At 45.8% G+C, this 12,885-nt stretch overlaps 1 protein-coding gene across 7 annotated transcripts in view; it reads left to right on the top strand.

The window, feature by feature from the left end:
- RAI14 (retinoic acid induced 14) overlaps positions 1-12,885 on the top strand; it is a 161,535-nt gene that overhangs the window by 93,373 nt on the left and 55,277 nt on the right. For 5 of the 7 annotated variants that reach the window (XM_018065592.1, XM_018065591.1, XM_018065588.1 and 2 more), the window contains one exon: positions 7,367-7,497. In XM_018065592.1, the coding sequence (XP_017921081.1) occupies positions 7,367-7,497 (131 nt within the window). Of the gene's footprint in view, positions 1-7,022; positions 7,224-7,366; positions 7,498-12,885 lie in introns of those variants that run through there. The other 2 variants (XM_013972820.2, XM_013972819.2) reach the window with 1 other exon arrangement.

The raw sequence follows: 12,885 nt of genomic DNA, 5'->3' as shown, positions 1-12,885 counted from the left end.
TTTCTTCCAGTTTACTGATAGGAATAGAGAGACTTGGATGTGAATGACCTGCTCCATACCACCTAAATGGGAGGTTTTGGTGCTGGAATTTCAACTCAGAAGCACTAAAAATGTGGAGCGTATCTTTCTCTATGCCAGGAATTCTTAATTTGGGCTTATGGATGGGCTTTGGGTGGGGATTTAAGCTAGAGAACCCCTCTTTTGAATGCAGACATTCGTGTGTTTGTGCATCATTCTGGTTAAAGTCCATATGTTTATCAGATTCTCCTGGAGGTTTGTGTGGCCTCCTAACAACTGTATTTTGACAGCAGGCTCTGTTCAGTGTAGAGACAAGAAGACAGCAAGTAAGAATGCAAACCTTCCAAAGGCATTTGATCTGGTGTTGGTTTGAGCAGAAAATGAACCACAAGTCTTCTTTCTAAACTCTGTGTGTGTGTGTGAAATAAATCACATCTAGAGAATGTAGCCTTTAGTGAACATCTGTGCGTGCTGCCTGTAGTGTCTGACTGTGACCCCATGGACTGTTGCCCACCAGTCTCCTCTGTTCATGGGATTCTCCAGACAAAAGTACTGGAGTGAGTTGCCATGCCCTCCTCTGGGGAATCCTTCTGACCCAGGGATCTAACTTGTATGTCTCACGTCTCTTATGTCTCCTGCATTGACAGACGGGTTCTTTACCACTATCACCTGGGAAGCCCAGTGAATGTCTGCAGGAGGCACTGTAACCAGGTCAGGAAATGGAGCCAGACTCTAGAAGATGTCCCTTTCTTCAGATGCCATGCCTCTACCCACACTACTGTCTTGACTTCTGTGGTGTCCTTGTGCTTTTCTTTATGATTTTACCATCTTTATATATATGTACCGTTAAACAATATGGATCCAGTTTTCCTATTTTTATCTTTATACACGCATAGTCATACTATTGTGTTCTTTGGTGTCTTGCCTAGTTAGTTAGTGAAAGTTGCTGAGTTGTGTCCGACTCTTTGCGACCCCGTGGACTACACAGCCCATGGAATTCTCCAGGCCAGAATACTAGAGTGGGTAGCCTTTCCCTTTTCCAGGAGATCTTCCCAACCCAGGGATCTAACCCAGGTCTTCCGCACTGCAGGCAGAATTTTACCAGCTGAGCCCCAAGGGAAGCTACCTTCACCAATACTGTTGTAACTGTCTGTCCTTGTTGCTGCAGTTACAGTTTGTTCACTTTCATTGCAGTGTTGTATTCCATTGCTTGGTTATATTGTAATTTATTTATCTTCTGTCATTGGATATTTTATTATTTGTAAATTTTGCCTATTATGAGCAATCCTTTCATTAACATGTTATACATGTCTTATACATGGGTTCCATATGCAACTCCTAGAGAAAGCCTAAAATATTTATTAAGTTTTTGTAGGAAGTGAAATACTTACTTCCATGAGGCAAAAGTGAAGAATTCTTCTCTTCTCCCATCCCTGTCCTTAACAACACTTTGTGGAGGAAGAAAATTCTGTCAAGTAAATTCTCTGCTTAGCCTTAGCAAGGGTTCTGGTTGTCCCCAAACTTGCAATCAGAGCAGTCGTTGAACCTGGATCAGTCCAGGGCTCTCTCCCCAGCCCTACTCCCCAGCTCACTGAGACCGGAACCTCCAGGATGAGGCCTGGGGGGAGTCTGTGTATTTAACCAGTTCCCAGACCATTCCCATAACTGGGAGACACTGGGTTTACCCTGGTGAATTGATGAGGCGTGGATCCTTGGTTGGGAAGAGATTTGGAGGAAGTGTATCTATGATTAAAATCTTGGAAAATTGGCCTTAGAAAGAAAAGTTGAGGGAGCTGGATTTGTTTAGCTTGTATAAAAAAAAAAATCTGAACCATGATTAAACAGGGTTTTTTTTGCAAAAGGATGAAAGAGTTTTAGAAATGAAAAAAACATTTCCCAAGTCAGAGATTGTGAAGAAACTCCTACTAAAATGAGCAGATATTGAGCATTTACTCGGCACCTCGGGGGTAAGAAATAAAGGCTGTTGTCAGTGCCTTGAGGGAGCTGGAGACAAAATGAGTACATGCTGAGCTGGTGCACAAAAGCCAGGACGTGATATTTCATTCAGTCTAGCCTGCAGGCTTAGTGGAGGTGAGTGGGCGGGCCCTTGGGAGGAGAAGCCGAGCGAGAGGTCACCAGGAAAGGCTGGAAGCGCCTGCAGGGTGTGTGCTGGGCTTTAGAAGGCTGCCCCTCTGTGGGCGGAGGGATGGGATGACTGCACTCTGAAGCAGTGATGTCCATTTATTTTTTATTGTGATAACCCCAGTAAGAAATATATTTTATATCACTACCCACTACATACTTAAAAGTTTCATGGAATGTTTAGCCTTATTATGTATTATGCATGTGATGCTTAAAATTTCTTTATATATATATATATATATATATATATATATATATATTTTTTTTAATGTTGGATTAACCCAGTACGAGGTTGAAAACACTGTTCTAAGGGGGCCAGGAGCCCAGTGTGAGGCAGAGCTGAGTCTACCCTGAGCCTGCCTTATTGGGATTGCCAGTAATGGAGAGGGGTTCCATGGGAAGTGGTGAGAGAGGAATTGCTGATGTGATGGTGGGCTCCCAAAATCTTCCTCGATTCCAGAATGTGAGTGAATTACTTTGGAATGTTATGACAAAAGTTCACACTTTACCTATCATGGGTGTTGAGCCAATAGACACAACCAAGCCAGAGATCTGGAGAAAGAAGGATTAATTATTGAAGCAAGTAAGGGGAACACTGGGAATCTCACCCAAACCAGTGCCTCCCCAACAGAAATGAAGGAAATTTTAAGCTAAGGGTACATCCATATTCCACTGGAAAAGACCCTGATACTGGGAAAGACTGAGAGCAGGAGGAGAAAGGGACAGCAGAGGACCAGATGGTTGGATGGCATCACTGACTCATGAATTTGAGCGGACTTCAGGAGACAGTGGAGGACAGAGGAGTCTGGCGTGATGCAGTCCATGGAGTCACAAAGAATCGGACATGGCCTAATGACTGAACAACAACATTCATATTCCTGCAGGGGCTTGAGCAGAGGAGAACTCAGCATAGAATTGGGGTGTAAAGATAACAGAATCCGAGCTTCAGTTAGCTGAAGTCAGGAGGGTCAGCATCGTCATCCCGTCCTCCACCTGGGTGGGGGCCTTGGTTCCTGCCGGTATGTGAGTCAGCTAGCTGCTCAGTCGTGTCCGACTCTTTGCCCCGTGGACTAGAGCCCGCCGGGCTCCTCTGTCCATGGGCTTCTCCAGGCAAGAATATTGGAGTGGGTAGCCAGTCCCTTCTCAACCCAGGGATCGAACCTAGGTCTCCTGCATTGCAGGCAGATTCTTTACCGTCTGAGCCACCAGGGAAGCTCTTCTCAAAGATGTATTGTTACTCTGTCTATCCCCTGAGGAGGAACTAGGACTCTGTCACTGCATTATTGTTTGACTGCCTTTTTCTGTTTCTGCATTCCTTGTTTTCCCTGATTTCTGAGACTTGTTCAAGGGCACGCACTGTGGCCAGACTCAGACCACAGAATGGCTTAGGACAGAGTGGCTTCTCTTTTGTCAAGAAAGCCGTTCCTGATTTCTTTCTCCAGGGATCCCCTAACCTATCTGCTTACAATACCAGATATGAGAGTGGGGCGTTCTTCATATGAAGAAAGTTTTCCAACTTTCCTGACGACAATTGGGTGTCCAACAATTCAGTTCAGTTCTCACACTAATGCCCTGGAGTTAACATCTGATTCCACAGGTTAAAGGCCTCAATCCCACAAGATTGCCCCCACTTCAGATGCCAGATTCAAGTCCTCGGCCAACCATATGTCTCACTGACGAGCTGTAAAGTCCAAGCGTTCCCACAGCCCCTTGTCCAGGTTTGACAATTCACTAGAAATACCAGTCAGAACCCAGGAAGGTACTTCACTTTCCAGTGTCAGTTTATTATACATGATACAATTCAGAAATAGCCAGACAGAAGAAATGCTTGGGGCAAGGTATGGAGTGTGTGGGCGCCCAGCTCTTCATGGCTTCTGCAGCAAAACCGCGCTCTCAGCACCTTTGTAACTGAGCAGGACGCCATGGGGCCTCTCAGGACAGACCCCTCCCCCGTATCCTCTGCTGCGGGTCCTCTCTGAAGTACCCAAATAATAGTGTCTCATACACATCTCCTGAGTTTTTCAGATGCTAGAAAACCACCACTAAATGGAAGAACTAGCCGATGATCAGGAACACGGAGCCCCCGGACCTTCTGGCCCCTAGGAACAGATGCTGTTAACCACCCATCGACCAATCAGAGAATTGTGCAGGAGCCGATCACATACCCTGGAACTCCCCTTCCCTCACCTGACCTTTAGAAATGCTTTGCTGAAACCTTCAGGGAGTTCAGAGTTTTGGGGGTCGGGGGGGGCACGAGCCACCCTTTCTCCTTGCATTGCCCTGCAATAAACCATTCTCTGCGCCAGATTGCAGCATTTCAGTTTCTTGGGCCTTGCTGTGTGTCGGGCACAGGAACGTGTGTCCGGTAACAGGCACATGTAACTAATTTTAGGGAGCCCCTGCAATCAGACTTTTCTCAACCAAAAGTTGAGTGCCTTAGTTGCACTGAGAAGGAAAATCCTTTCATGTGGCCTTTCTTTGCTTAAGTACTTTCAATCATGTCCTCTGGGATTTAATATCCTTTTGATCTTCCCAATCCAGTTTTAATTGGGTCAGTTTAAGTTAGGGAAGGATTTTAAAAGACAACACTAATAATGGAGCAGTTGGGATGATGTAGATAGGAATAACTGGTTGGAAATGTGCTTCAGTAAACGTTTTTTGTTCTGCTGTGGCTTGTAAAAAGCAGTCTGGAGGGAAGTAAGCCGCAATCCATTTCTCTTAGTGTTTGCTGCATTTTGTCATTAAGTAAAGCCTGCAATTCTACTGACAACACTTGTGCCATGGGCAGTGTATTTGCTCTGTTCCCCTTCAATAGGAAGCCTGATTTGTTTTTTATAATTTTTTAAGATGTGAATTTATTTTATTTTTTATTTTTATTTTTGGCCATGCCACGTGGCATGTGGGATCCTAGTTCTCTGACCGGGGATCAAACCCACACCCCCTGCCTTGAAAGTGGGGAGTCTTAACCACTAGACAACCGGCGAGGTCTCAGGAAACTTGATTTGTAATAGAAGATAAAATCAGTGTCTTCTCTGTGAGTAAATTGTAGGAGAATGGTGGATAATTTGGCCTAGATACGTTCTTTCTTTGCTAAACAATGTTTAGAAAGCCTTTGTGTAGAGCCGCACTGTTCTATGTGATATCCACTAGCTACTGGCACTTGATATCTAAAATTAAATTTTTGAAATTCAGGTCCTCAGTCTCACTGGCCACATTATCAGTGCTCAGTAGCCGCACGTAGCTAATGCGAGATTGGTGGTTGAGGCCAGATAGTTGTGTGTTGTGGGGAGAGGGGTATCCCGATCATTGTAAGGTATTTAGCATCACCCCAGCCTCTACCTACCAGATGCTGGTAGGACTCCCTAGTCATGACAATCAAAACTGCATGTCAGGATTGCCAAATGTCCCTTGAGGGGCAGTCACCCCTGGTTGAGAATCACTGGCCCAGTGGCTGCAGTTTTGGGACAGTTGCAGATATAGAACATTTCCATCATCACAGACTGTGCAATTCTAGAATAATTCCTAGCAGAGTTTGGCTTTGGACATTTTCTAGATTAAACCGTTTAAGCTTTAGAGCAAGGACAGTGATCGTTCAGTTCAAAGCCTTGGGAAACTGAGACATACACAGGTGTTGTGTTTTTTTTGGGGGGGGGGTGACTTAATATCTAAAGCATATAAGTACCCATGTGGTGTTCTGGATTTCATGCAGCCTAGAGGACAGATGCACTCTTTCTGTGTTCTTAAACTCAGTGATGGCAAGGAGAAGGAGGACTTCCCCTTCATGGGGAAAGGAGAGAGTCCTGAAAAATGTCCAGCCCTGAGACTCTCAGAGAAGGAAACTTCTGACTTGAGCCCTGGGTTACCTCTTCCATGGCCTGTGGCTTTCTTGAAAGCCCTGCCTCTAGGCTAGAGTTGAAAGGGGTGCTGGGGCCATCTGCTGGCCCCACCCTTGCTCTATGAGAGGCACAGTCTTACTGAGTTTTCTGGTTCCATGAGTGCAGAGAGATGCAAATTGTCCTGAGCCCATGGAAGACTGCAGTCCTAAAAGAATCCCTCCTGTTCCTTTTAAATCTCCAGTGTCTCCTCTACATTTTCTTGGAACTGGTCCATGGCAGAGTCTTTACTATGAATTGCCTGGTGATTCTTATTTTCAGGGTCACAGGAAAGCAGCCAGCCCTAGAGACCTGTCTGTAGAAAGTGTTGGGGAGAGAGGAAGATTCCCTTTTAGGGCAGAGGTGTCCATCCCTGGAGGCTCCAGAAAGTAGGCTTAGCAAGGGTGCGGTGGGGGTGTGTCTGGAAAGCAGGCTGGGCTTGCAGTTTCCCAGGGGCTTTGAGGTATCCCAGGGTCCCTCCTCTGTGAACCCCATGTGCCTCACATGCCTCCTGTTGACTCTTCTTTCATCACGAGTTTGTTCTCTGCTCTAAAATCTTCAGTGGCTCACTGCTGCCTTTCCACGTTGGACACTTCTTAGTATCAAGATCTTCTGTATCCCTTAATAAGATTAGAAATTAGTTTTTGTGCCGCCAAAAGCTTTCCTGTTACTGCCGTTTGCAGAATTACGCTCTCGGAGCTGAGGGTCCGTGGTGGTGGAAGCTTTGCTCGGGGCCATTTGATGTGTAATAGCTCGTTCAGGAAGAAGTTTTGTTTCTGGTGGTATTCTGTTGAGTTGGAAGCCTAGACAACTACTTAAAACCAGCATACAACTCAAAACTGCAGTAAATGGGCCGGGAGAAGTGAGCAAAAGTAGATAGGGGGGTTGCCTGTGTAAATCCTCAGGCTGCCTTGGGCTGGTGGCTGGTTGGTCCTGTCCCTTTATGGGCCCAGTGAGCTATGGACCAGGTCAAAGGTCAGTGTTCTGCAGTGCCAGCTGTCAAGTTTAGCCACAAATAAGCTAATGTGTAAACTGGCCTCTTGGTCTTTGAAAGTTGCTTCATCTTCCCCATTTCAGTTGAAAGAAATTGCTTTGTTGCAGAGTTTGGTGACCGGCTGCTATTTCATTGAACTGTGGATGTTTTCTTTTGGGAAACCAGCCTTTTTAGGTGTCTCCATGGTTAAGGGAAAGGTATTTTTAAAGTTTCCCATTGCGGGGCAGGTTCTCATTTGAGTGACGGGGAGGGTGGAGAGCAGGGACGTTCCAGATCCTGAAGGCAGGATAGCCGTGGCTGCTGTCACTTACTGGCTCTACGTGTCCCCTTTGTTCCACAGACCAACGAGTGGAACAAGAATGACGACCGACTGCTGCAGGCCGTGGAGAATGGAGATGCCGAGAAGGTGGCCTCGCTGCTGGGCAAGAAGGGGGCCAGCGCCACCAAGCATGACAGCGAGGGCAAGACCGCGTAAGTTAACGAGATTGGCTTCTGACAGCCACGTCTGGGTTCTCAGCTTGTTCTCCGAAGTTCTCAGGATCCCTAGGGAAACTTTGCAAGAGCATCTTGTACTGCCCCCACCGCCCACCCCTTGTTAAAATATGTAAGAGGATATTTTAGTCTAGTTCCTCTCGGAGTTCCAAGTAACACATTTGAGTTTTGCCTTGAATGGTTGCATTTGTTCCTGGTGTAACCAAAGATTTTGCCAGAGAACAAATAGCAACCAGCCTTGTAACCAACTAACTGATAGGTGGGAAATGAATCTGATCCCAGATTAGAAACAGCGTAAAAGAGAAAGTTGTTTTTTTTTCCCCCATAACCTTGAAACCTTATTATTTATAGTATTTGTTGTTCAGTTGCTCAATCGTGTCCGACTCTTTGCGACCCCATGGACTGCAGCACGCCAGGCTTCCCTGTCCTTCACCATCTCCTGGAGCTTGCTCCGACTCATGTCCATTGAGTCAGTGACGCCATCCAACCATCTCATCCTCTGTCCTTCCTTACGCTGGTCATCTTACAGAGAGGTTATTGACTTTAGATTTCTAATCTGGACTTTTAGCAGCGAGGATTGTGTAGTCCTCGCTCCTCAATTTCTTCACTATACAGTGGAGATGACAGTATTCAACCTCTAGGGTAGTTATGAGAATAAAACAAGATACTGACATTGGTTGGGCGACCCTAGAAGCAGGCTGTGAGGTGTGGATTTGAGTGCCAGAAGTTTTTATAGCCCGTGATCTGAGCAAGTAGACAGTAAGGGAATGAAGCCTCTATAGCATGTTATTGACAGGTTACTGCTATGAGCAACCGAGACTCATTCCCACTAAGGACCTCTGGGAGTCTGTCTAGACTTAGAGTAGGGGTTGGCCGACTATGGCCCAACTGTCTGCCTTTGTAAATCAGGTTTTGTTAGAATGCAGCCACACCTATTCATTTAGCATTGTTCGTGGCTGCTTCTGCACTGCAAAGGCAGATTTGAGTCTTAAGACAAGGACTGTGTGGCCCACAAAGCCTAACAATTTAACTAGTTTGCTTACCCCAGGTTTAAAGTATGCTTCAGAGTTGTCCCAGTACTCTTGCCTAGAAAAGTCCATGGGTGGAAGAGCCTGGTGGGCTACAGTCCGTGGGGTCGCAAAGAGTCGGACACAACTGAGTGACTTCACTCACTCACTCACTCAGAGTTGTCCCACCCAAGAGGTAAGGAACCTGGGGAATCTATTCCTGATCTCCTGACCCTGCAAGGTTGAGTGCCTTTGCTAGGGGCGATAACGCTCACGGCCAGAACACCGCTAAAAGGATGAAGGAGGGGCACCTACAGCCATAGGTGCCAGCTGTAAAAAGCTGCACAGTGCCCAGCCCACAGTAAGCATTTGGTAAAGCCAGCTCCCTTCCTTTCTTGTCCTAGATTACTGTTGCTCTCCTAGGGTGCTCTTATTTCTATTTTTTTTCAACTTTGTTTTTGATCCTGCTGCACTTCTTGTGGGATCTTAGTTCCCCAGCCAGGGGTTAAACTCATGTCCCTTGCACTGGAAGGCAGATTCTTCACCACAAGACTGCCAGGGAAGTCCACCCTGGGGTGCTTTTTAAAATATGGATGCCATGCCCACGCTGATGTTCTGAATCATTTGGTCTAGGCAGAGGACCAGGAATCCATATTTTTCAAAGTATCCCATGTAGATTCAACCAGAGAGAACCATTCTCCGGAAAATAGATTGAGTGTCGATTGAAACATAGATATCAAGAATAAATGGCAAATTGTCAGGGAAAATTGTCCCATTTTAGTGTTATGCTGTGTGCTAAGTTGCTTCACTCGTGTTCGACTCTTTGCAGCCCCATAGACTGTAGCCCGCCAGGCTCCTCTATCCATGGGATTCTCCAGGCAGAATACGGGAGTGGGTTGCCATGCCCTCCTCCAGGAGATCTTCCTGACCCAGGGATCAAACCCACATCTCTTAAGTCTCTTACCTTTGCAGGCATGTTCTTTACCGCTAGCACCACCTGGGAAGCCCCAAATTAACCTCTCTCCCCAGCACCCATAGAAAAGGATGATCCCATAGAGGAGACCCCAACTCTGTTGATTGGCAGCCACAAGGAAGCTCAAAGGGCTAAGCTTTCTGTAGGAACCAGGCCAGCCAGCACATAAAGAGGAGAGGGTACACATTCTCACACAGGTCAGGGTCTGGTTCTGTAGGAGATGGGCTTGTCCTTTCAGCAGTCACCCTAAGTTGAACTCCACCCCCCTCAGCCTCAGCTTGACTTCTTGGCAGAGGCCTGTCTCAGGTGTGGGCACAAGGCCATATCCCTGGGAGCCCTGACTTGCTAGTCAGGGTAATAGGCTGGCTTTGGGTGTTGGCTAATGTTTTGTTGCATCAGTTGCCTACTCAACCTTATGTAACTGTTAGTTCTTACGTCTCTTGCACTCTAGACTATAACTTCCTTGCTAGAAGGGACTGTGACCTTACAGTTCCCAGCTGGAATTGTCTAGCCAGCGGCTTGGTTTATAGTATTCTTTTTAAAATAATTTTATTTATTTTTGGCTGCATAGGATCTTCATTGCTGCACAGGCTTTCTGTAGTTGTGGTGAGCAGAGACCACTTTCTGTTGTGGTATATATGCTTTTCATTGTGGTGGTTTCTCTTGTTGTGGAGTACAGGCTGTAGATGCACGGGCTCAGAATTTGCGGCTCACAGTCTCTAGAGCGCAGGCTCAGTAGTTGTGGTGCAGGGCCTTAGTTCCTCTGGCATGTAGGGTCTTCCCAGACCAGGGTTCGAACCCGTGTCCCCTTCATTGGCGAATTCTTAACCATTGGACCACCAGGGAAGTTCTTTCGTAGGTGGCCAATAAATATTTGTTGGATGAGTTAATTAACCTTTTCTTGTGATGCTACATTTGGAGTTCACCCTCTCTGAGCTACAGTGGCAGAGGCCACCCTCCTAAGCCTGTTCTGAGATTTTTAGCAGTAGGCCTGGTGCTTTTGTATTACTCCGCGTACCACCATACAACTTTCTAGGCTCCTCCTCCTCCCAATCTGGCTCTGCAGATGTCTGCACAAGACAACCTTTATAGCCATCCCAGAGAAAGAGAAGGGAACTGTTCATGATAGTTTTGGCCAAGACAATGCTCACTAAAAAAAAAAAGAAAACTTAGATTAGCAGCTTTGCCATAATTATGATCACCTTGATCAATCTGTGCCTTTTGTTAACAAGATATTCATTATGTATAGAACAGATGGTCAAATTTATTTTCTCTTATCTCTCTTTTTTAATTGTAAAATATACACATCATAAAACTTACCAGTTTAACCATTTTAAAGTATCCATTTTAGTGGCATTAAGTACGTTCACAGTGTTGTACAACCATCATCATCATCTAGTTCCAGAAAGTGTTCATCACCCCGAAAGGAAACCCACACCCATTAAACAGTGACACTCCTTAACTTCCCCTCCCACTCTTCCTGGCGACCACTAATCTGCTTTGTGTCATTATGAATCAGCCTATTCTAGATATTTCATACAAACGGAATCGTACTGTACAAGGCCCTTTGTCTCTGGCTTCTTTCAGCTTAATGTTTTTAAGGTTCATCCTCATTGTAGCATGAATCAGTAGTTCATTCTGTTCTTTTCAACTAGAAATGCACACAGCAGTTATAAAAAAAAAATCACCATCTTCATTTAAAAGATGATAAAACTAAGGTCCACGTGATGGATCTCTCCCTGGATTAACCCTGAGCCATTTCTAACATCTCTGCCTTTGCACTTACGAGCCACCATTTTTCCCATCAGTGACACCTAGGTAGAAAACTAGAGAGACTCTATGCAAAAGGAAGAGAGGAAGGAAGTAATTTTTCTGTGCAAGATTTTTCATAAGACATCACCTGCTAACATTAAACTTTTCTGGTTGGACTGTTCCTTTTAATTTTTAAAGTTATTAACTGATAATGGTAAGAATTTAGTTTTCAAAGCCACTATAGAATTAAACCTACCTGGCTTCATATTTTCTTCCAAATCTAATGGTCTTAATGTTGAGAAGGAAGGGGGAGGGGTGCTGTGGGGTTAGAAATCATCACTCTTGTCCCTTTGTTCTGTGTGTGTTAGTCACTCAGTTGTGACTAATTCTTTGCAACCCCATGAACGGTAGCCCTCCAGGCTCCTCTGTCCATGGTATTCTCCAGGCAAGGATACTGGAGTGAGTAGCTGTTCTCTTCTCCAGGGGATCTTCCTGACCCAGAGATGACACCCAGGTCTCTTGAATTGCAGGCAGATTCTTTACTGTCTGAGCCACTAGGAAAGCCTGTCCCTTTGGTACCACGTAATTCTGCAAGGCCAAGTGTCTGCTGTAACAGTGAGCCCCAAGCAGCATTGTTCCCTTGGTTTCAGCATTCTTACCTTGCAAGTCTACACTTCTGGCTTTGGGTTAGTCTAATCTGTGCATTCCTGCCTGCGTGTATGTGCATGCCCCTCAAGCTATGGAGACTTTGCTGTTCTTGTTCCTGTTCTTTCCACGTGCATCTGGTTTGGTGTCAGGGGAATGGGGAACTCCCTAGGAGCAGTGCTGAATTCAGGGCGGGCCAGTGCAGAGTGTTCCTCCCTCAAGAACTCTGGCTCCATCAGCCCCCTGGAGCTTGCAGGGCCTGCATTTGTTGGAGGATGTGTATAGAATGGTTTGCATTTGTCTCCCAAGGGTAAGACTAGATCACATACCTGGAAGTTAGGTCCTTGACAGGACTTGGCCTCGTTCTCTGCCCACTCATTAGGGTTTACCCTTTGATTTATGCACACCTCCATATCAAAATGAATTTGGAGGCCTGTCTTCTAATGAGCTTTTGTGATAACCCATTTTGTCATCTTGCTCAGTGATGCATAGGGTTTTCCTATTGCCTAACAGCCTGGAGTCCTGACTTTGGCTTTCAAGGGCCTCTTGGTGGCCCTGCCCTTGTTTTGCTGTTTTCTTACTTGTTTCTTCTGCTGGAGGTGGCACTGTCTGCTCCCTGCCTTCCTCTCCTGTGAGACCATCTAGGTGTTTGCCCCAGGTTCTCTAGTCCAGAATGCCTTCCTCCCTGGTATTCTCAGTCTTTTAAAAAAATTTTTGTCTTCTCTTTGAGATACTAGAATCTTGATTGAAAAACTTGATGTAGAAAAGTCTCTACAGCTTAAATATGATCTGTATTTTTTTTGGCCATGCCATGTGGATGCAGGATATTACTTCCCTGACCAGGGATTGAACCTGTGCCTTCTGCATTGGAAGTGCAGGGTCCTAACCACTGGATTGCTAGGGAAGCCCCCAAGATCTGTGTTTTCTGAATGACTCAAATCCCTTACAACATGGAAGCTCTGTGAGGACAGGGATCCTATGATTTCAGTG

This window comes from Capra hircus, chromosome 20 (genome assembly GCF_001704415.2).
Source record: "Capra hircus breed San Clemente chromosome 20, ASM170441v1, whole genome shotgun sequence".
Lineage (NCBI taxonomy): Eukaryota > Metazoa > Chordata > Mammalia > Artiodactyla > Bovidae > Capra > Capra hircus.
The sequence above is the reverse complement of the archived record's forward strand: the minus strand, read 5'-3'. Positions and strand labels throughout refer to the sequence as shown.